Source organism: Podarcis liolepis (genome assembly GCF_965112155.1).
Source record: "Podarcis liolepis genome assembly, chromosome: 10".
NCBI lineage: Eukaryota > Metazoa > Chordata > Lepidosauria > Squamata > Lacertidae > Podarcis > Podarcis liolepis.
The window spans coordinates 66,872,557-66,896,994 of record NC_139562.1 but is presented as its reverse complement, the minus strand read 5'-3'; the positions used below and the strand labels follow the sequence as shown (position 1 = coordinate 66,896,994).

The 24,438-nt window shown below is 42.4% G+C and overlaps 1 protein-coding gene across 1 annotated transcript in view; it reads right to left on the bottom strand.

Moving 5' to 3' along the window:
- Positions 1 to 463: 463 nt before the first annotated feature.
- The window catches only part of SLC13A1 (solute carrier family 13 member 1), an 87,967-nt gene continuing 63,992 nt past the window's right edge, over positions 464 to 24,438 (bottom strand). The window contains exons 9-16 of the mRNA XM_083463563.1: positions 19,841 to 19,960; positions 18,020 to 18,118; positions 17,820 to 17,921; positions 10,756 to 10,859; positions 9,183 to 9,292; positions 4,697 to 4,858; positions 3,764 to 3,901; positions 464 to 2,708 (exon numbers count right to left, since the gene is read on the bottom strand). Coding sequence (XP_083319689.1) covers positions 2,571 to 2,708; positions 3,764 to 3,901; positions 4,697 to 4,858; positions 9,183 to 9,292; positions 10,756 to 10,859; positions 17,820 to 17,921; positions 18,020 to 18,118; positions 19,841 to 19,960 — 973 coding nt within the window. The 3' untranslated portion in view covers positions 464 to 2,570. The remainder of the gene's footprint in view (positions 2,709 to 3,763; positions 3,902 to 4,696; positions 4,859 to 9,182; positions 9,293 to 10,755; positions 10,860 to 17,819; positions 17,922 to 18,019; positions 18,119 to 19,840; positions 19,961 to 24,438) is intronic.

The window sequence follows — 24,438 nt, the reverse complement described above, 5'->3', positions numbered from 1 at the left end:
GGGTTCAATTTGATACCCCTATGCTGTTTACATCTACATGAAACTGCTGAGTAGGGTTATTTGGAGTTTTGGAGTACGTTGTCAGCAATATGCTGATGACACACAACTCTTCTTCTCTTCTACATCTGCAGGTGTGGCAGTGGCTGTGCTGGACCATTGTATTGCCTCAGTAATAGACTAGGCGAGAGCCCACAAACTGAAGCTCATTCCAAACAAGACTGTTAGTGGGTGGTTCCCTAGACCAAATGGATGGGAGGTTTCCTGTTCCTGATGGGGTTACACTCATTGGTTTGTTTTTGCTTTGGTTCTTGTTTTTATTATGCATTTTGTGTCCCATTATGTATTTTTATGTTGTGAATTGCCCTGTGATTTTGGATAAAGGGCAGAATGCAAATTTAATAAAGAAGAATACACAATAATAGTAATAATAATACACAACACCCCAATGACATGTAACAACACATTTCACTTGAATTTCCACTTTTATTGTCATTTATAATTTGCTCTGTTCATAAAGGTAAAATGGCACATAAAACATTATCATACCCAAACAAAACAGTCTGTGAAAATCCTCCCCATCGCAAGTTGCAAGTTTGGTCCATTATAAAAGCCCAAGTGATGCAACAGGGCTTTCTGATATGACCTAAGATGACAATGATAAAGGGCTCCTGTTGTTTGTGAACTCTTTTACCTGGTGCAAATTAGCCTGGAGAGTTGCAAGATTAAAAACAGTTTGAGTCCACAGTATTCAAACCACTTCTTCTCAAACAGTGAGGTCAGGGTGTACACAGATGAAATAATAATAATATTAGCAATAACAATAATAAAAATAAAAATATTCACATGCATGCATTATTCCACACACCACATCTTTGTTGCAGAAAACACCAGTGTGATCTTGACATCAGTTGCAATATGAAGTTCTGCTTTGACTGCCTTGCACAGATAGAGTCCTATGGGGACACAAAAGCTGGTCCTGATTCTGACTCTGATCCGGGTGAGCAGAGCCTCAAACCAGAGATGCTTCACATCTGCTGCAATGCCAACACCCTCATGTATTGAAAGCTACACTTCTCTTTGCTGCCTGCCCCATTAACAGTGGATCGATCTGGTCCAGCAATCCCATTTCCCATGTCCCCACATACTACTATATGAATGCTATGCAGAACTCCCATCTCTGCTAAGGTGCCTTACACCAAGTTGGACCAAGTCGATATTTTCTATTCTCCGGGGTTTTAAACAGGTGTCTTTTCCAACCCTAGCTAAAGAGGTTGAGGGATGACCTTGGACTTTTTGTGAGTAATGTATGCCTTTGCCTCTGAGCAACAGCCCTTTCCCATCATTGTGGAGGCAATAGAGGGGAACCAGTCTAAAAAATGATACCTGGGCAGGTGATGGATAGATACAGTATGTGTGCCCTACCCTACTTGGTTTTTGTGTGGCTGGAATGTAGTCTACAGTACAAGGGTAAGTGTCGCATGAATTGCTGTGCCCACTTTGCCCCCCCTTCACTAACATGTTACCCACAGCAGAATGTGCCCCTCAAGCTAAAAGAGGTCCCACACCCCTGGAATAATAGAAAAGGTGCTTAATATTTAGCTCAAGAAATACAGCAATAAGGATCCTATTGTCTCACACTTTGGCACATTTATTACTACGATTGATTCTGGCAGAACTAATTCAGACAGAATCAATACAATGTGGTAAGCTCTTCTGGTTTTAAAATAATAATACATAAACTCCCCATTGGATCATGATGGTTTCCCTCATCATCTCATGCCCATGACTGGATGCTGTGTCTAGCTTCCAGTGCAGAACATGCTAGTTACCACACCTAGGTCTTCGTCATTTAAAATAGTTTAAAAAGTTTAAAATAGATTGCAATGAGCACACACGCGATTCCCAAACCCACATATCCCAGCAGCTGTGAGTGGTACGGAGGCAGAGAGGCAAGCTGCCTCTTCTCTGGCCGATGGGTAGTTCTTCCCACAGCATGATCATCTGAAATTTCAGTCATTCATTGATCGTCTCGGAAAAGATCTTCCTATCAGATTCCAGCAGCAACCATCCCCGGGCAAGTAGGCTTACGTGGAACAAGTGTATGGCGCAACATGCTCCACATGAAGTGATCATGTAGCTCTGACTTATAAGGCACTCATAGAATGCTTCAGTGCACATGTTGGGACTGGAAGACACATTGGCCATAAGCTTGAAATAATGGCCTTCCAGCATTTTAAAATCTATTGATCCAGCTATCTGTCCACCCACCCATCACGCTCTTATCCCAGCACCCCTATAGTCATAAACCTACATTATTGGTGACCCTAAAAACAGTGGCAAATCAGCATTCATAATGAATGTGCATAACCACCGTTGCAAACTTCCCAACCCTGATGAGTGAAATCCAAACTGATGGGACACTTGCACAGACTCACTTGCCATTGCAGTATCGAGACGGCAAGAGTCTTGGTTTACCGTCTTCAGTGCAGATGTGTCGATCCTTGGGAAGAGTAAACAAGAAGCACGGCATGGGAAGGCGGATCGAGCAAAAAGAAGCTGCTACTCCATTCTTAAAGTCCGGTTCTGTTAGCAATAGCAGGTGCCCAACTAGGATATGTATTGAGTTCAAACATGGGCACCCCCCATGTCATGACAGCAAGCATGACAACAGCAACTCCGATGATATTGATACCCAAACCAGCTTTTACCTAAAAGAAAAGGGGGAGGGTAAGGAGAGAATCTTTTTACCAATTGAAACAGAAAGCCGCAGTTTGATCAAGAAATTTTGCAAACTACAATTCGCACCGCAGTTACGATCTGCAAACTAGAAAATACCAGGTTCAAATCTCAGAGTGGTCACAAACCCATCGGGCGGTTTTAGACAAGCCACTAGGTCTCTCATGAGGCAAGGATGTGATACAGAGGAAGTCCTACAGAGCCAAAAAGGTTGCAGACCCCTGGATCAGAGTGATGGACTAGTATTACAGAGACATGAGTTTAAATTGTACCCAACCATGCAGCTTACTGAGTGACCTTGGGCTGCCTAAACCTCAGCCTAATCTCCCTCACAGGGTTGTTGTGACAAGAGGACAAGAGAAACAGTGTCATGCAGTGAAATTTTCCGTAGGGGGACAGTTAGGGTCAGAGGTGCCAGCTTGCAAGTGCAATTGTGGTGGTGGTGGGGAGACGTTGCGTGTGAGCATCGCACCTCCTTCCCCAAGCTGGACAGGCTTTGAGAAGGTGGCAGGAGGGCTTTTGGATCCCCTTAGAGCATCGCGCCTCCTTCTCTACTCTGATTTACTGGGAACTTTTAGGAGACTATCCTAGTCCACTCTCCGCAAGCCACTGGGGAGAACCATGTATTCTGCCTAGAGTTGCTTGGAGGAAAGGTGGTGTGTGTTAAGTAAATAAACATCCTAGATGGTTTTGAAAGAGCATTAGACAAATTCATGACAGATGGGTGTATGAATGGCTGTAAGTCATGATGGCTGTGTGAAACCTGAATAATAGTTTCCGGACAGCAACAATAAGAAAGGACTATTGTCTTCAGGTCTTCCTCATGGGCTTTCTAGAGCCACCTGGCTGGTGTCTGTGGAAAGCAAGACACTGGACAAGATAAGATTACTGGGCTCTTACTTCCTTAAGAATAAGTGAGATGGTGTATAATAAGGGTTCTGAGCACGTTGGAAAAGGATGCTATTATTATTACTCTTATTATTACAAAAGAAGTCAGCATGGTGTGTGTTATTTGCCCTCGACTTACCATGTCGATAACTTTCAGGTGACCATATGCAAATACAATGGCATTGGGCGGATTTGCTACAGGTAGAAGGAACGCGAACGAAGTGCAGAGGGTGGAGGGGATCAATATATACAGGGGGTTCACATGGATGGCTTCAGCCTGTTAGAGGAAGAAACAGAAAGTCATGGTTCACATTCACGGAAAGAAGCACATATCTGAGACAGAATTAAAATGCAAGCTAGAGCCAAAGGCTGCGATCACAAAAGCAGACATGGGGAACCAGGTGGTGCTAGACTACAATATCCACCATCGCCCCTGGCCATTGGCCATGGCTTCTGGGGCTGTCAGGAGCTGGATCTGCAGGTCCACAGGTTCCCTGCATGAACACATAATGTTAACTGAAGTATTTAAAGGACCCTGAACATATATACATACCGGTACTTTACTAGGCTGAGGAACAGAGCACCTTACAAGAGCCCATAGCTAAAATAGCCACGATGACCCTATGATCTGTGGGATTTAAAGTCTTTAAAAATAAAATTGGATTTATAGAGGCAAAGTGAATGCAGGCACGCAGAAAAGAAACCCACAGCCCTGAATACATAAAGATCCACGCAGTATCACGGTTTGCGCATTGGGACACATGCTTCCTTGAACACAGTGGGACATAATTACTGATGCTTTATATTTGGTGCATTGCTATCCCTTAAGATCCATAGGAAATATGGATCTTTTATCATTATTTCCTTGCTTCCATAGAACGCCTAGACACAACATCATATTCTTTAATCTAGAATTAACTAAACTACGACTCTCTGGTTCGATATTCCCAGCTCACTAAGTCAAACACACAGACACCCAATTAAAGCATGTTTTGAAAGGGTGGAAACTCCATCTTTTTACTTATATTTAACCACTTTAATTGTGAATGGGCAAACCAAACCAGTTACTCACCAATGGGGCTAGGATAGGCAAAAATATTGTGATAGTGGCAGGATTGCTGGCTACTTCAGTAATTGTGGTGACAATCAGGGATGAAATGAGGATAGTCAGCCATATGGGCAGTGATCCCAAAGGAGTTAATTTACTTCCTATCCACTCTGAGAGTTTTGAGACCTGTGAAAAGGAACGTTAGCACAGTTATCTGCCAATGTAATTTAATGCATACATATTTTTTCACAAGTACGGCATTTGCAAAATCTGTTAGCCTATCAATACACAGGATCGATACCTGTAAGTAACTGAACTCTAATAGGATTCCAGGCCCCCTCAATGTGTTTTCCTCCATATTAAATGCATGCCAAGATGCTCAACTTCTGGCAGATAATACATTTTCACCATGTAAATTGGGGCTAGCCATCATAGTGCCATCCAGCTGTTGTTGGATTCCCACCAGCCCCAGCCAATATGGCCAATGGGCATGGAAGATGGGAGTTGTAGTCCAACAACATCTGACTACCCTTGATATAAATGGCTATGGGTGAAAGCCTATACACATTTACTATGGAGTAAGTCCCATTGAACTAATTGAGGCTTGCTTCTGAGTAGCACAACCATGGGTATAAGTACCCTTGATATAAATGGCTATGGGTGAAAGCCTATACACATTTACTATGGAGTAAGTCCCATTGAACTAATTGAGGCTGGCTTCTGAGTAGCACAACCATGGGTATAAGTAAGCTGCATTCATGGTCAACCATGCTTTAGTCTTATGTCTGAACTTACTGTTGGTTTGTGAGGGGCTGCCAAACAGGATATCAAGCTACAGGCTGAAGCTGGTGAGTTTGTGCCAGCTTTGGTTTGCTGTTGTGTCTGAATTCACAAACCATTGACAAAAGAGTTGAGGCAGGGGTTCAAAAGAGGGCCCTCCAAACTGGTATTTGGGTGTGTGTTTTTGTTGTTGTTCTTTTGCAGATGTATTCTGTAACATGCCTTTGACAGAATAATGGTGCATTAATGGTGGAGTCTGTTTTATTAGTTCTGCAATGCTTTCCCAATGTTACCACATTATTTCCATCTGGATGGGCACTCTTGCACTACAGAACTATTAGGAAGTTTTTAATGTTTGATTATGTTTTTACATGTGTTTGAAGCTGCCCAGGGTGGCTGAGGCAACCCAGTCAGATAGGTGGGGTATAAATCATAAAATTATTATTATTATTATTATTATTATTATTACTACTACTACTACAGGTAAACAATGCTGGTGGACAACAACAGACGTTTAAATACACTATCAAGGCTAATCTCAAAAAATGTAGTATAAACACAGACAACTGGGAAACACGGGCCTGTGAGCGCTCCAACTGGAGAACTGCCTTCACCAAAGGTGTCATGGACTTTGAAGAAACACGAATTCAGGACAAAAGGGAGAAATGAGCTAAGAGGAAGGAATGGAGGACAAATCCTTACTGTGATCAAGTCCTGCCCAGAAACCTATGTCCCCACTGTGGAAGGATGTGCAGATCCAGAATTGGCCTCCACAGTTACTTATGGACAAACTGTTAAGACCACATTCATGGAAGACAATCTTACTCAGCTACGAGTGATTGCCAAAGAAGAAGAAAAGTTAATGGATTTTAAAAGGAAACTACAGGACATGCACTACTGCAAAAAAAAGCAGCAGTCACTACCCCAAAACATTTTGCAGGAGCAGATGGTATTGCAAGTGTGTAACCACCCTGAAAACATCATAATTGTGGTTAAGAAAGTGAAATACTTGGGGATTAATATGACATCTAAGAATGTGAATTTATTTAAAGATAATTATGAGAAATGCTGGACAGAAGTTAAAAAGGATCTAGAAACATGGTCAAACTTGAAGCTTTCCTTGTTAGGTCGAATTGCTGTTATTAAGATGAATGTATTGCCTAGAATGTTATTTCTATTTCAAGCATTGCAAATACTTGATAAGATGGAATGTTTCAAGAGGTGGCAGAAAGATATTTCGAAGTTTGTCTGGCAGGGCAAAAAGCCCAGAATAAAATTTAAGATTTTAACTGATGCAAAGGAAAGAGGGGGATTTGCCCTGCCGGATTTAAAACTGTACTATGAAGCAGCAGCTTTTTGCTGGCTGAAAGATTGGCTGCTTCTTGAGAATACAGACATTTTAGACTTGGAAGGGTTCAATAATGTTTTTGGATGGCATGCATATATATGGTATGACAAGGTGAAAGCCCATAAAGTTTTTAAAAATCATATTGTGAGGAAAGCATTATATAATGTTTGGACTAGATATAAAGATTTGCTGGAAAATAAAACCCCAAGGTGGTTGTCGCCAATGGAGGCTAAAGCTGCGAAAAAGCTTAACATGGAGGCCAAATGGCCAAAATATTGGGAAATTCTGGAACAAGAGGGTGATAAATTGAAATTACAGAGCTATGAGAAGTTGAAGTCTAAAGTACGAGATTGGCTCCATTATTATCAAATAATGGAGGTGTACAAACAGGACAGGAAAATTGGCTTCCAGGTGGAGAAATCAAAACTAGAAAAAGAACTGTTAGAACCCAATACTAAGAATTTGTCAAGAATGTATAACTTGTTGCTGAAGTGGAATACACAAGATGAAACTGTTAAATCAGCTATGATTAAGTGGGCACAAGACATTGGTCATAATATTATGTTTGTTGACTGGGAACAGTTGTGGACCACCGGTATAAAATTCACAGCATGTAATGCCTTAAGAGAGAATATTATGAAAATGATTTACAGGTGGTACATGACCCCAGCCAAGCTTGCAAAAATCTATCATTTGCCCGATAATAAATGCTGGAAATGTAATGAAACTGAAGGTACTTTTTACCACCTTTGGTGGACGTGCCCGAAGATTAAGGCGTTCTGGGAAATGATATATAATGACATGAAAAAGGTACTTAAATGTACTTTCCCAAAGAAACCAGAGGCCTTTCTCTTGGGCATGGTCGGCCAATTGGTGTTAAAGAAAGATAGGACTTTCTTCATGTATGCTACTGCAGCAGCAAGAATTTTCATCGCAAAGTATTGGAAGACACAGGATTTACCCACTCTGGAAGAATGGCAGATGAAGGTGATAGACTACATGGGACTGGCTGAAATGACTGGCAGAATCCGAGACCAAGGGAAAGAGACGGCGGAAGAAGATTGGAAGAAATTTAAAATTTATCTCAAGAAATATTGTAAAATTAACGAGTGTTAAAATGTTGAGGTTATTAAAAAAAGGGGGATTACAGCTGTAAAAGATCAAGTAAAAGAAAAGAACAAGGGAAAATTAGATTAATGTAAGGGGGAGGATTTGCTGAAATGAATTTGGAAATAGGGATGCAGAAAGGGGAGGTATGGGGAAGTCGGTGAAGTAAGGTTTATGAAAAGAAAAGATTTGAAATTATACTTGTGTGTTTATGTGTTTGTTTGTTTGTTTGTTTGTTTGTTTGTTTGTTTGTATTGTGTATTGTTCTCTATGTGTTTTTATAAATGTTGAAAAACCAATAAAAATTTCATTAAAAAAAGAAAACATCATAAGCACAAATCATATTAGCCATAGTTGCCATTTATAGTTATGGTTGACTATGGCTTCATGGCCTATTTGGTTGGTTGCACAAAGGGAGAAGTGACCTGGGAGCAAAGGGGCTAAATGTTTGTGCAAGAAGCTTGTCATCATCTTGGCTTATGAAGCTAACTTTGTGCTGTGCTCATGGTCCAAGCAAGAGGCCACAACAAAGTCCACGCTACACGCACTCATCTTGTGGAGAAGAAGACATGTTGTAGGACCAAGGCACAAACCCTCCAAATGCTTGCTGAACTACAAGTTCCATGAGCATTAGTCAGGCTAGTTGGGGTTGGTTGGGAGCTGGAATCCAACAACATCCAGTTGAAACTTAGCCACCCTTGGTATGGCTAAGAGACGGAGAGACGGTCCTCTAACTGCTGTTTGCCCAAAGCAGTTGAGACTATTCTTGACTTCATTGAATAAGGCTTAGCACACCACACTTGTGTGCATAATTTTTCTTTTTTTAAATCCTGGTCCGCACCTGGGTAATTTTATGGCCATATTTAAGAACAGTTTTATTTTAATGCTGCCAATTGTTTTTACAGCTGTTTTAAATCTTGACCTGCTAATGCTTTATTTTATGGATTTGTAGCAAGCGGCAACACACTCCAGAAGGTGGACTAGGAATCTATTTAATGATAACGGTGATAACAACAGTCAAAACGAAACCGTTTTCGGAGACAACATTTTACCAAGCAAAGGAACTAACCCTCCGAATTCCCCCTAACTTCTCGAACAACAATTCCCTTCCATTTCTCGCTTAACTGTTGTTCCATTATAAGATAAATATTACTAGTGGAATAACACTGGACAACTTTTCAGCTCGTCCTCTGCAATTTTCTTGCAAACCAACTACAGCTTAAGAATATTGTTGTTATTATTATTGATTGAATATGTTGCAAAAATCTGTATTACCTCGCAGCCATCTGCCAGCGCAAACCCTCCACCAACGAGGATGGCAATTTCCCAGGGCATGCAAGCTTGAAATTCTTTCCAAGTTATCAGTGGAGTGTAATCAAAAACAACTAGAGGAGGGGGAATAAAAAAAAAAGAATGTCTGTAAAGATCTGAGGAGGGAAAGCCCATTGCATTATATTTCTACTACTGTTTCACACAGAGCTAATCTGAGTCATCTGACTTTCTCATGCCTTTGCATTGCAGGAGCTGGTTCATATGGGGAGGGTGCTACATTTGGGCTTCCCATAGGCATCTGGTCAGCCACTGTGAGAACAGGATGCTGGAGCAGCTGGACCACTGGCCTGATCCAGCAGGCTCTTCCTGTTTTGGAATTGGTAACCATGATGGAAAATGAATGATGAACTCTCTTCTACATGCTTATGAGAAAAAGGGACACAAATGGCGCTGTGGTCTAAACCACAGATATGGAAAAGGAGGAGGTTTTTGACCTCAAGCCAGTGTCAACTACAGCTATATTATGGGATGCAGGTGGCGCTGTGGTCTAAACCATTGAGCCTCTTGGGCTTGCCGATCAGAAGGTCGGCCGTTCAAATCCCGTTGCTCTGTCCCAGCTCCTGCCAACCTAGCAGTTCAAAAGCACGTCAAGTGCAAGTAGATAAATAGGTACCGCTCCAGCGGGAAGGTAAACAGTGTTTCCATGTGCTGCTCTGGTTCGCCAGAATGCGGCTTAGTCATGCTGGCCACATGACCCAGAAGCTGTACGCCAACTCCCTCGGCCAGTAAAGCGAGATGAGCGTCGCAACCCCAGAGTCGTCCGCGACTAGACCTAACGGTCAGGGGTCCCTTTACCTTTTACATGCTTATGAGAGCTCCACGTCTGCTCTGCAATGTACGCAGAGCTTGGGATGCATCGGGATTCTGCCTGTAATTGTTTTCTGGAAGCTAATTCTTTTCTCCTGCTCTGGAAAGTAGGACTTGAACCAATGGCTTCAAGTTACAAGAACTAAACATTGGGAAGAACTTTCTGACAGTAAGAGCTGTTCAAGAGTGGAACTGACTCCCATAAGAGGTGGTGGACTCTCCTTCCTTGGAGGTTTTTAAGAAGAGGTTGGGTGGCCACCTGTCATGGATGCTTCCGCTGAAATTCCTGCATTGCAGAGAGTTGAACTAGATGACCCTCGGGGTCCCTCCAACTCTACAGTTCTATGATTCAAGTCCATCCACCCAACAGCAGAAGTCTGGATGACTTTGAAGAGAAGCTCAAAATATCGCCATGTTATAATCTGCTCTCAGTTACAATATTAACTTAGAGTTTATATCCACACTTCCTCTTGTCTCGCTACTTCCCCCCAGGGAAAACTGCTCTTTAGTGTTCAATTGGAGCAAATGGCAATTCGGGTTTTCAGTTTGTTCCAATTTATCGCTAAAGAGCAGGTTTTTCCCTGGGAAAGGGAGAGAGGCCAGAGGGGAATTGCTCGTACCCATGCTTTCTAGGCACAGGATGAGAAGGAGTGTGGACGAGCCTTTATACCTGTGCTAAGGAGGAAAAAGTCATGGATGTATACTCAACTGTTTTCTCCATTTGAAGTTCTAGACAATGTTTTTGCTGGAATGATGAAGAAGAGGAGGCCAATCATTAAGGCAGCTGTTGAATCGGTAGCAAATCCTGGGTATCTGGGGAAAGAGCCAATGTTTCAGTTGGTCCACAAATATCACACTAGAAAATTCTGATTCTTTAGCAATAATATCAGACATTAACAGTGTTTGGAAAGATATTTTGAGGTGATGGTAAACACATTAAATTTCTATTTGGCAGGGATGGGAAACATCTGGCCCTGCAGATATTGTGGGGCATGTTTCCCCATAATTCCTTGCCATTGGCAGTGCGAACTGATGAACTGCACTGTGACTCTCTAAGCCATGGTCTAGTAGGGTGGCACTGATCCAGCAGAAAGGCAGATTAAAGTTTCCCTTTAAAAATAACCATACAAACATTAATTTCAAATGATATGCCAATTTGCAATTATATTTTAAAATAGCAATGATTAACAGGGCATGAATTAACCATGACCGTAGTTTAAATTCAACCAAAGTATGCCTAATCTATTTATTTTTGTTTTCCACATTTACAAATAATGCTCAATCTGACTAACAATAAATAACCCAGCAATAGCACAATAAAACCATATAAAAATAAATAATAAATAATAGCAGGTTTTATTCTGAAAAAAGGCAGGCAATTAATAGACAATAAAAGCAAAAGATATGAGACCAAAGCACAGAGCAGCTGAGAAAAGCAAGTCACCTCAGTGGCCAGAGGTTTATTTAAATAAATAAATAAATAAATAAATAAATGAGGGGTCGCCTATGGGTGAAAGGTCATCATGAGCCTTCCTTGGTAGGGAATTCCTATCTGAGTAGCGTTACTGAGAAGGGTGTTCCTTGAGATCAGATTGGGTGGGCCAGAGAGAATAACCTCTCCAGAAGAACTAAACACCTGTGCAGGTAATATAGCTGTAAAGGTAAAAGGTAAAGGACCCCTGGACAGTTAAGTCCAGTCAAAGGTGACTATAGGGTTGTGGTGCTCATCTGGCTTTCAGGCTGAGGGAGCCAGAGTTTGTCCACAGGCAGCTTTCCAGGTCATGTGGCCGGCACGAGTAAATCACTTCTGGTGCAATGGGACACTGTGACGGAACCCTGAGTGCACGGAAATGCCGTTTACCTTCCTGCCACAGCGGTACCTATTTATCTACTTGCACTGGCATGCTTTCGAACTGCTAGGTTGGCAGGAGCTGGGACAGAGCAACGGGAGTTCACCCTGATTGGCAAACCCAAGAGGCTCAGTGGTTTAGACCGCAGTGCCACCCGCATCCCATAATATATCTGTAGTTGACACTGGCTTGAGGTCAAAAACCTCCTCCTTTCCATTTCTGAGGCTCAACAGGAGACAGAAGTGATGAAATGCAACCTTCAAGAGGGTTAACAAACTGAAGGATACCGTCCTCTTTCTATCTTGCTCCCGAAGGAAACATGCTGATGGGGACAGATACAACCCTGCTTTAAGCCGTTTATATAATGTCTTCTGTTGTACAGTGGTACCTTGGGTTGCAGATGCTTCAGGTTATAGATGCTTCAGGTTACAGACTCCGCTAACCCAGAAATAGTACCTCGGGTTAAGAACTTTGCTTCAGGATGAAAACAGAAATCGCCCGGTGGCTGTGTGGTGGCAGCGGGAGGCCCCATTAGCTAAAGTGGTACCTCAGGTTAAGAACAGTTTCAGGTTAAGAACGGACCTCCAGAACAAATTAAGTTCTTATCCAGAGGTACCACTGTATATTATTTACTACAAAGCTTGATGACTAAGACTTTTGGGGACGAAATGTCTGATTACTGGAGTGACGTCCGAACACTGAACAACTGATATATCACAAGTGGACTCTTTATTACTGCGTTTGCAATTATTTAAGATAAAATCTATTTTGGAAAGAGAGAAAAACGAACACCGAACCACTGATATATTACCAGCGGGCTCTTTATTTACTGCATTTGCAATTATTTAAGATAAAACCTATTTTGGAAAGAAACTAACTTTTGCCATCTTATGGGCGTTTATTGTTTGTTTACAGATGGTTGCCTTGGCGATATAATCTTGCATCTATTGCAGTGACATAAAGTTAGCCGAAGCATTTGTGGTTAATGAGTTAATCTGAAATGCCCACAAGAAACAGGAGTCGTGGCGAGCCTCACATGAACTATTCTGTTCAGGTTCTTACCATTTCAAGTGTTTCTATGGTAACTCTATACAGGAGTAAATGTAAATAACATTTAAAAATGAAATCAGCAAACGATATGTTTGTGTGTGATGTTCTTAATCAGACTTAATAATATATGGAAACTTGCCAAACATTTGAATGAACTTTCCATTTCCATGCAAAACTTTAGCTTGCAGACAAAATATAAAGGGTATTTACACAGTGAGGCTAATAAAATGAAAGCTCATTTAGATATTTTGAGGAAAATTAAAAATGTTAAGTGTAACCACGGGCATATGGATGCAAACAAAATCTAAACAGCAAAAAAGAAAAAGAAAAAGAAAGGGAATGTCCATTTGTTATATCTTGGCATCATTTATTTATTCTCTTGCATTTATTCCCCATCTATAATGGATCTCAAGGCTGCAAACATGTGCATTCTGGGTGAATACCAACACTGCCCAGGACCAGACTCCAGACTATGCCCTAGAATTATAATTAAGTGCTTCTGATTTTATCAGGTTAGACTGGATATATTATGCTATAAAAATGGTTTATTTTAAAGTAGAACGATACATGCTTACAATTAGTCCCAAATGAAATTGGACTTGGGGAAAACATTGGCGTAATATATATATTACGGTAAAAATGGACAGAATGCAATAATAAATATCTGCTTTTTCATATTAGCAGCATCTGCTTTGTTAAAGCCCATTTGCCATGAGAGCTTTTTGCATCCATAGTCAGCTACAAATGTTATGTGAGATGACCAAGTCAGTGACTTCTTCGATCTCAGAATAAATCACTAGGACTTCTCTCTAAAGGCTCTGCTTTATAACAGGCGAGGATCGTACACCTCCCATACTGCTTTGCTCTTACTTAGCAGAAATGAAGATAGAAGATAAAATAATTGCAATGCGCCAGTCTGTGTGGGCTTTTTTTATGGTCCCTAAATAATTCACTGATACTTAGAAATAAGATGGCAACAGGTACTGAAATCCATTCTGTTAGGCCTGAGAACCAGCAATTGCAAACTGAAGAGAAGATGGGTTTGCCCACTGAGAGAATGCGTAGCAATAAACGACAACAAACAGAGACAATCTTCTATGCTTCCATGAAACAAGCCATAAAATACATTAATTTCTGTTTGTTCGTCCCTCTCCTTGTGCCCCCCTGCCCCCTGCCCAGAACTGCTGCAGAAGGTTGGGGGGGGGGGACCCAGAATGTATTTAGGGGGCATGGGGGAGGTACATGGGGAAAGAAGAATGAGGGGAAGTTCTATTCTGCAGACAGAAGTTCTTGAGGTAATGGAGCTATTCATTGGCGTCTGCCCTGACCGACAATAGAGCAAATATCAAAATGCGCAGCTGGAGAAGAACAACTGGAGCTATTTCTCTGTCACCTCTTAGGCAAAGTGCTATATCCTGCCTCAGCCACTTTCCCCAGCTGTCAGGGAACTGACATCGGAGCCTGAGGCGGAGGGAAGGCTCTCAAATGATGCTGGAGAAGGGCCAAGCAGGGAGAGAGGCAGTTCAGCAGAGGGGAAAGCAAATCAACGTTACACCAGGGATAAAGGGGGGCAGATAGGGGGATCGGCGAGAGGGCTCCAGGACTCTTCACTGGACACCAGCGGGGAGAGCACGGGTCCTCCGCTACCCATGCCCTCCCTGCGCAGAAGACTTCCACACATAAAGAGTAGGAGGAGACTGGGAGTCAAACAACTTTTATGTTGGAAGAGGTTTAAGAAACGCCCACTGACGGATTCTGCTAGCAACTGAGGCAGCCACGAATTGAAGGGCTGTCCAGACTGAAAGGTTTAACAAGGCAACATAGCCAGGAGAGGCGGCAACATACGCACGAGCAACCCCATACCCATTACACCAGCCAATCACTTTACTCAGGTGAGAAAAGTTTCAGCCATGAAGGAGCAGAAAGGGGGAAACTGTTGAAGCCTTCCCCTCTTATTCAAAGGTTAAAACTTTTTCAGGCCAGGTGCCTGGAAAGTTACACTGAACAGCAAATATGTTTGAGCACTGTAGGGTCTGCCAACTCGGGGTGAATCTACACACGGGTGGGGGTGGGGAACTTACATATAAATACTGTAAGTCATAAATTAAATCGTTATAACAAAAGGTAAAAAATGCTATGTAAAACCGCACAGAAAAGTTTTGTGCTGCGCAGCGCCATCTGGTGTTGCATGTTTGCAACTCATTCAAAACACTGTTTTTTGACTAACGTAGCTGAGTCCTCAGTAAGTGCAAGAAATACAGTCACACTACATATATAGTAATGACTGCTCCCCACATTAAATGGGGGGTGCACTTTGCGTGGTCGTGCACAGCCCCCTTGACCCTATGTGGCACCATTAGCACAGGCTTGGCTTCGCCTTCCCCAGGTGGGATACCTGGAGGTCTCCGCCTACCTCAGCCAGTTGCCCAATCCCACCTGGGGAGGTGTTGCCAAGGTGATCAGGCCAGGTAGGGGGAGGGACCACCTGCCCACACAATAGGGGGAGGATCTTACCTGGGAATCGTCAGTTGGCTTCTCCCACCCTACCCACCCTCAGTTGAGACTCCTTTTGCAGGTTAACCTTTTCTCCACATGAACACGGGCGCTGCTACGTCAAGGTCGCTGTTGAAGGGCCGGAAAGGAATTCTCCTGCATTGGCAGGTTTGCCTTCCCCATAGCAAAACGTCACAACTTTGGCGGTATCAGGCCTTGGGTGGGATCCTTTAGTCTATCTTCCCTAAATGGGGGTGGGTGTGTAGCGGTGACCCACACATCCCTGCTCTTTGTGGCGGTGATACCAGGGTTCCCCGTTAAAGGGGTTGTTTGAGGGGAGGCTTTGGCCGTACACCTATTGCTCTCCCCTGTGACGGCAGTATAATGGGGGCAGCCTCTCTCTGCTTGAACATATGTTCTCCAAAGCCAGTCCACCCCCCCACCCCCCGCTGGATAACCCTGATGTTCCCCAGGTCCCTGGCGGGACACTGGGAGGGATAAACGCCCAATGCCTGAGCTAAGGTCTACCCACATCTGAAACATAATAAAGTTGTGGCCAATTTTAATCCCATAGCACGTTGTCTTGAGTCGTTATTCCATACGGGGGCCGCCCAGGGTTTGGGGGACTCCACCTGTCCATGCAATGATAAATTTAGTACTGCAACTTCCTCACAGAAGCACTCGAAAACAGCCCTGCCCAATGATTGTAATATCTAAACAGAAGGTATTTGAAACAACTGAAGAAGTTATGTGTGCTACCCAAGCAAACATTACAAGGAGACAAGAACTGAGGATATTTGAAGGTGTGATTTATGCTCCAATCCCGAATAGGTTTAACTTGAAGTAGAACTGATTTCCACATACAGAGTGGAGCCTTAGGCACACATCGCTGTTCATTATTTGAGGTACAGCTTCTTGGGTTTTCAAAAATGAAATATAATGGTGCTTCGGGTTCATTATGGATAAATAAAAATCTGTCCCCATGAGAAGCGGTGCACTAGTTGTGAGGCTGAGTGGGGATGGCATAGACTGAAACAGATATCAGATATAACCACCATGGCTGTGGCTGACTTAGGTAAAAATGGTAGGCACTATTTGTTATGTACTGAAGTTCTCACGCTGGGCCAGCAGGGGGATACTGTAGATAGTTTTCACTCAGGTCCACATATGCAAATAAGGGGTTGAAAGTGACATTCAGTGATTGGATAGCTATAAGAAATGGTTACTGTTGCATTCTAGTGGAGCTCTATATAAGCAGGCTGGCTGAACCCTTCAGTTCAGTTCTGTTCTGGCCTGTGAATAAACAAGAGCTGTTTGAAGAATCACTGTGTTGTCTGATATGTTCACCCACAACTTAACACTATTACTGATTGTGGTGCTGGGTGGCCTAAAAGGGGTTTTTTTCTTTGTGGGTGATACCTCTGTGTGGTGTTTGTGCTGTGTGTTATATGTGTATGTGAGCATGTACATGCATGTGTGGAATGTGGAGTAGCCAATGTCTAATTCGGGCCTGCCGCAAATTCCTCACTGTTCTGCAATTTTGCAGCTCTTCCTACTCTGTTACTCAGGGCAGTCTGTATGTGAGCATACTGTATAAATGTGTGTGTGTACAAGAGAGAATATGGGATAGCCGCCCCCGCTGCCCGCCCGCCAATTCTGGCCCCGGCCATTTTTGTTGCAGTGCTGTTTCGGTGCATTGAATACCCTCCAACATTTATTCGATGAAAATAGGGGTGTCCTGTTCCACCACAACTTTATTATTTATACCCAACTGACTGGGTTGCCCCAGCCACTCAGAGGTGGCTTCCAAAATATATGAAAACATAATAATGCATTTTAACCAGAAGGAGTGTCTCCACCCACATCGTTCTGCCCGGACACTGAGGTCCAGCGCCGAGGGCCTTCTAGCGGTTCGCTCACTGTGAGAAGTAAGGTTACAGGGAACCAGGCAGAGGGCCTTTTCGGTGGTGGCATCTGCCCTCCCATCAGATGTCAAGGAAATAAGCAACTACCTGACTTTTAGAAGACATCTGAAGGCAGCCCTATTTAAGGAAGTCTTTAATATTTGATGTTTTAGCGTGTTTTTAATATTCTGTTGGAAGCCGTCCAGAGTGGCTGGGGAAACCCAGCCAGATGGGTGGGGTATAAATATGTTGTTGTTGTTGTTGTTTATTTTAAAAAAACCCTTCCCTATACAAGACTGCCTTCAGATGTCTTCTAAAGGTTGGAGAATTACATCTCCTTGGCTCAGGAGTCAGATATTGTCAGTACATCCAGTATGATAGCTAAACAAATCTTCAATACCATCAACGAGGATTTGTTTGCAAACAAGAGAAAATGCCAGCACCTCAGAACTGGACAATGATGCTTATAAACTTACGCTGAAAATAATGAAGCCCAGCCGGAGATGAATCCAGGGTCTCTAGTGAACCATAACAGGGCCATTAGAATGAAGAGGACAAGAGTGATGATTTCTGGGTAGCTGCAACAGAAGAACAGCGAGTGTCAACATTGCCCTTTCAGTATGTTTGCTTTGACATCATTGTAACATTGTGCCTGTGGTTCAGCTGTCTGTCTTACCTCATCGGTCCAAGTTTATTGTATTCCTCTTTAATCACCTGTGCAGAGGCTTGTTCCCTGGGCGACTTTTCCTTGCCACACGTGAACATTTCTTTGAAACTAAAATGGAAATAAGAATAACCAGTAAAGGGGTTTTTACATTTAAAATATGGGTTTCTCTTCCTGTGGCTTGGGTCCAAAGGCCTGAACTCAGTAGGATTTTTTTGGCTTCCTTCCTTTGACCAGGAGGCGACTCCCCTCCATTTTATATCACAAATTGCTTTGGAGATTCTGTTTGTTTCAAAAGAGGCTTGCTATGTGGGGATCTGTTTTGAAAATGCAGTTCAAAGCTCCCTTTTGGCAGGAGGAACTGGTTACACATCTCTCTGGATCCAAGCCACAGTCCTTGGAGCAGAAATAACCAATGCCTTGTAATTCAGAAACGTAATGCTTTATGTCAAACTATAGTATCATGTATGGTATGTGTATTGTAATGTGTTGGCAAATTTGGTGTTTTGGTGCACATACTTTATAGCAGAGACAGTAAATGGCATGAAGTCAGGTGGACTTCCTTTATATAAACTAGAGTAGCTAGCTCCCATTTCCCTCAGCCAAAAAGGCCAATGAACAGGGATGATAGGAATGATAGCGGACACCATGCTGAATACCTCAAAAGCAAAATCCCTGCTGAAAATCTTGGAAAATATTCTCTCCATTCTGGGGGGGGGGGGGGAATTATACCACCTAGTGACATTTGTATGTGAAAAGGGAAAGCAATGTTATGCTGAAGGTCAAATCTGATGTGATATTAACTGTGCAACTCTCAGTTACATCGTTTTCTTTGGTTTTTTGGTTTTTTGGTTTAGTAAATAGTAGCTGTGGGTTGGGGGTGGTGAGGTGGTCAAATCAGGACTGTGGTGTGATGGGCAGGGGATTTAAACCCATATTCTAATATGTTCCTCATTCAGATACCAATTCTCTCCGTATCTGCTATTTATTAAACAAAAGCAGCCGTGCAACTTCCAGCTGTTAGGATGAATGTCACTTATTATAAATCATTTGTTGTGACTTATCGGTGCTTAATTACAATCAAGCAGTTTATAAATGTTTGGCCCACTTTAGCATAAGGCTGAATTGTGAGCAAACCATGGTTCCATTACCACATCTTTTTGGGGAATGGTATCTGGAATTATAATTCCTCCTTGGGGTCCAAGCTACCTCTATCTTTATCCCTTTAGTTGAGGGATAAACCTTATCAACCCAGAGCATTGAGAAGATTATTCACTGTAGCAGCTTTACAATAGGACTTTTCCACCCAAAGGTGTGTCGGAACAAATATTGGTTTCACCCTATGAGTGTGGGTTGCATATGCAGAAGTTCTGAATGATGACCACCATCAGTCCACATGCAAATATTATTTTGGACTGGGCTGGTTTTAAGTTTCCAAAAGCATGCCTATTTCTATACCACAGGGTTGAGGAACCTGTGTCCTCCAAAAGTTGTTGGACTCCAGTTCCCATAATTGGTCATATTGGAGGGCCACAGCCAAATGTAGCCAATGTAATGCCATCCAGATGTTGTGGACTCCAACTTCCATCAGCCCCAGCTAGCATGGTCAGTGATCAGAAAGATGGGAGTCGTAGTTCACAACATCTGAAGTTCACAACCACATAGGCTACCTTTGGCCTTCATGAGTGAAAGGGTGCCTCTAGTAATTGCTGGTGAATTTTCATGAATGAAACCACCCATTCTCCTTCTAAAATATGAAATGATTTTCTACAGTATACTATTCTCCCTGCCTCAACTGTCATCACATGGATTGCACTGGGCATTTATACTTACTTGAAACCCAGGAAAAGCCACAGGAGCCAAACCCAGGAAAGGGCCAGTATGATAAGAGTGATGGGGATGCAAAGAATAAACCATGTTCCAAAATTGATGCACTGGCAACCTGGGTACCGCCTGAATAAAAAATGAGAAAGAAAACGAGGTTAAGACATCACTATTGAATATGAAAAGCAAGACACCAGTTAAGACAGGATCCCTGGAATGGGCTGAAGTATTGATACACTTACACACGCCCTGTCCAGTTTTAGATATGAAAACCAGCTCTATCAGGAAATGAAGATGGAATATGACTTCACCTCAAATGTAGATTTGAATGACAACTGTATTATTGCACATTTAACAACAATAGTGTGAACTCACTGGCCCTGCGTCACTGAGTTCCTGATCTCACTGCTTGACTTCCTATGGTGTCCCCCCCTTTTTTTTTTGGTCTCACTTATCTTTTTAAGAGAGGGAGACATATTAGTACCACAGGTATCTAGTGTGACACTGGGTGGAGCTGGTGGTCTCCCCCTTTTTATGGAAGGTTTCAAAATCATGTTAAAATGTCCCCCTGTTCCCCAAGAGCTATTCATAATATGCTGCCTCAGCCTTCATCAACCTGGTGGTCTCCAGAGGTTTTGTACTACAACTCCCATCTGCCCCAGCCAGATGGACAAAGGCTGTACTACATGATAGGATTCGAATGAGGTTCTCAATCATGAGATTTGCATGAGTACAGGAGCCCCTCTACTTCATAAGTCTGCCCTTCAACTTGTAAAGGGCCTGTACAGCTGAGGAATGTGAGGCACCAGTGAAGGGCTGGACTTGCCAGTTTTCCTCTCCTCTTTGCTACGTGATTACGATCACATAAAGGAAGTGAATGCTCAAATAGGGCTTATAATGACAGCAATTTTCTTTTGTTCCATCATATGAGCAAAGTTACATGATAAATACACACAAGGAAGATGTACATATACACATAGATATATAAATATAAATATTGAAAAACCAGACATTGTTTCAAGGTTGGATATTTTCTCGAGTCTTACTACACCAGAACATTCCAAAGCTCCACTATATGCTTCATAACCCAGACACTGATGTTGGGTCACCATCTTTTCTTCAGCCATAGCATATGGCTATTTGTGTGGCAGTCAGCAAGTGAATTACCAGTTCCATATCCACTGATAAGATCACGTCTTTGACTTAACCATGCAATATAACCAATGGATCAACTGATGCATCATATCCTGTTCTGAGTTTTACTTCCTTTACTATGGCTATCCAAAATGTTTTTATTTTACAAGATCAGAAAATAGGATTACAATTATCAAATATTATAATGCAAATATACTGGTAGTTGGTTGTATTGTATTGTATTGTATTGTATTGTATTGTATTGTATTGTATTGTATTGTATTGGGGTCACAATGAAGTTTCTACCAGGTTCTGAAGAATATTGTTCTTTAACAGTAATGAACTCTGAAGCTAAGGAGAAAACTGCCAATTTACTGTGTTGTTTAATTGAAACTAAACAAGATATTCAGTATTTCAATACTCTGCTAATTTATTTAGTATTTATTTATTGAGTCCCGCACTCTTTTAATATGGTCTAAGCTTTTTATTGTGTGAGGAACTTCAGCTTTATGGAGACTGAACTGAGAGACTGAAGAGATGTTTACTCTCTTTATGTCACCATACTGCTGGTCTAGAGCTCTTGTTTGCTACCACACAACTAGGATTGCATCCCCTTGCACTGACTTCTGCAGTCACCAAGAGGTGGGAATCAAATCAACTAGGGAGCATGAAGCAATCCATCATATCACAACTGCTATACCCAAAAATAATTGGGTAAGACTCTGTCACAAAGCACTCACATAGCTATTTTAGACATCAGTCAGTCCAGACAATGAAACGAATTCCTGATCCACCCTGGCTAAGGGAATTAGCTTTAGCCATCAGAAACTACCCAATGAATGCTGAATGTACCATGATAGATAGGACCATGAAGTACTTCAATGGGCTTCATTCCAGCTCCATGTACATAATTGATTGAGCTCAGTTAATTGAGCAGTATAATGTTCAACTGACAGGATTTAATGTTACAGCATTTTACAAAAGACCTCCTCCACCTTATCCATGTAACAGAACAAACCACTTAATAATTAAGTAATTGTTAATTAAGTAATCCATAAACCACAGTTTGAAGTTCAGAGAGCCTTCTCGGTAGCAGCACCCACCTTGTGGAACGCCCTCCCGTCAGATGTCAAGGAGATGAGTAACTATATAACCTTTAGAAGAACTCTAAAGGCATCCCTGTATAGGGAAGCTTTTAAATGTGTAATATTTTGTTATGTTTTTATATATGTTGGAAGCCACCCGGGGTGATTGGGGCAACCCAGTCATATGGGCAGGGTACAAATAATAAAGTTATTATTAGTATTATTATTAGATAGCTCTGTGAAGGGGAATAGGGGTCTTCTAACAACTCTCAGCTCCCTTAACTACCGTCCCCAGGATGATTGGGGGCCAAACATGTGGTATAAAAGTGCTTTAAATTTATAGTGTGGATGGGGCTCAAAGTAGAAAATATGTTGCTGACTGTCTCCTACAGTTCTCTCAACATCTGCAGTGTAACCTCCTGAGGCAGGGATGTATAAACAAGGACCTTGACACAAGTTACACATTGCAAGTTCCCTTGAGTGACAGAACCCTCCATGCATAGCAATAGCCTGAACTCGCCACATGTCAAAGTCAGATACAGATGCGCGGCTTAACAAACATAAAGAGTTTCTATAATGAGGAAAGGTTTCATTAAGACAAGAGCTTTGTTTGATTTTATTAAGCTCTCTCTGGGACAAAGGTGTCAGACTTGACTTGAGAGCTGCAAAATAGGCAAGGCAATTTCTTTGATGGGACCCTGCTCCTTTGGAGAATCTCTGTGTGATTCTCCCAGGGCAGATAGCAAAAGTAATGTCATCCGGAATGCCAAAATCACCCAGCATACCAAGGTGAACTTGAAAGCATCCACCGTCAGGCTGCAGCTTCCATGAAACAGGCTGAGAGAATTGGCTGCAACAGAAAAAGTCTGGTCTGTGCTAATACTATTTCCACCTTCAATGAAACAAAAACTCATTTCACTGTCGTTAGTTGGCCTGGTAACAATGGCCCATTGATCATGCCCAACCTTACTGTGTGAATGCACAGGTGGCCAAAGCAAGTGACATCTCCTTGGGTATGGGGGTGGGGAAATAATTTGCTTTCCTTCCTCATTGCTCACCGTTTCGTGTTTGAAATGGTAAAGCTACTCTGATGTGACTTCAAGCCAACACTCCTACTGCTTGACATTTCCTCTGAAATGTGCTTTCGCAGTGTGGGATCAGAGATTTACGGTGTCCTCCTGATCTAGCAAAAACTAAAGTCCTTTAGGGCACAGTAAAGGTGTCAGCATTCAGAGAAAATATTCATCACGGTGTGAAAAAACGAAGGCACAACATGTTGTGGGGATGAATGCACCGGCTCAAAATCAGGAGGTTCACTGGCCCTGTGTACTTGAAAATACAGAGGCTGTGCTACCCAGTGATGAAGATGGTTTGCAGCGTAAGCTTATGTAACTATAACAGCCAAACTAGGATTGCTCAGACAGCCTCTTTGCCCAAGAAAAACACACTTTGAAGATGATCTGTTTGACCTTAGAGATTTGGACTATCACACTGATAGTAAAGGTAAAGGGACCCCTGACCATTAGGTCCAGTTGTGGATGACTCTGGGGATGCGGCGCTCATCTCACTCTATAGGCCGAGGGAGCCGGCGTTTGTCCACAGAGAGCTTCCAAGTCATGTGGCCAGCATGACTAAGCTGCTTCTGGCGAACCAGAGCAGTGCATGGAAACGCCATTTACCTTCCCGCCGGAGTGGTACCTATTTATCTACTTGCACTTTGACGTGCTTCCGAATTGCTAGGTGGGCAGGAGTAGGGACCAAACAATGGGAGCTCACCCCGTCACGGGGATTCGAACTGCCGACTTTCTGATCAGCAAGCCCTAGGCTCTGTGGTTTAGACCACAGCGCCACCCGCGTCCCTTATCGCATTGATAGGATCCTACAAAAACAAGACTGCATAAGCTGTTTTAACAGCTCCCTTCTATCTCCACCTTCTTCCTCATGGCTGTTGCCATGCAATCTGCATTAATAAATGTTTGAATTTAAGTGATTTATACCTGCAGTACTGACCTTGACCAAGCTTATCAGGACAGACCTGGGGATTGCTCTGCAACAGGGCTTTCATTATCTTAAGATCATTCTTAAGGTTTTTTATATTATGTTAGATTAACACACAAAACCACCATGGAGAGTGACTCTGAATCATAACCAAATGGAGCTTAGAAGAGCAGCTGTAACACGAAAAGCTGACGATATTAATGCCTTTTGCCTTTTGATAGTTCTTTACTCTGGGCTCTGTCATGTTCCCTCTCTTGATTGGCTTGTGTTTATGTTTTATGTCTCTCCCTTTATTTATTTAGGGGATTTTTAGCTCACTCTTCATTAAAAAATAATCTCAGAGCAGGGCGCAGGATAAAACAGGAACATAGAATGCACAATAAAATCCTG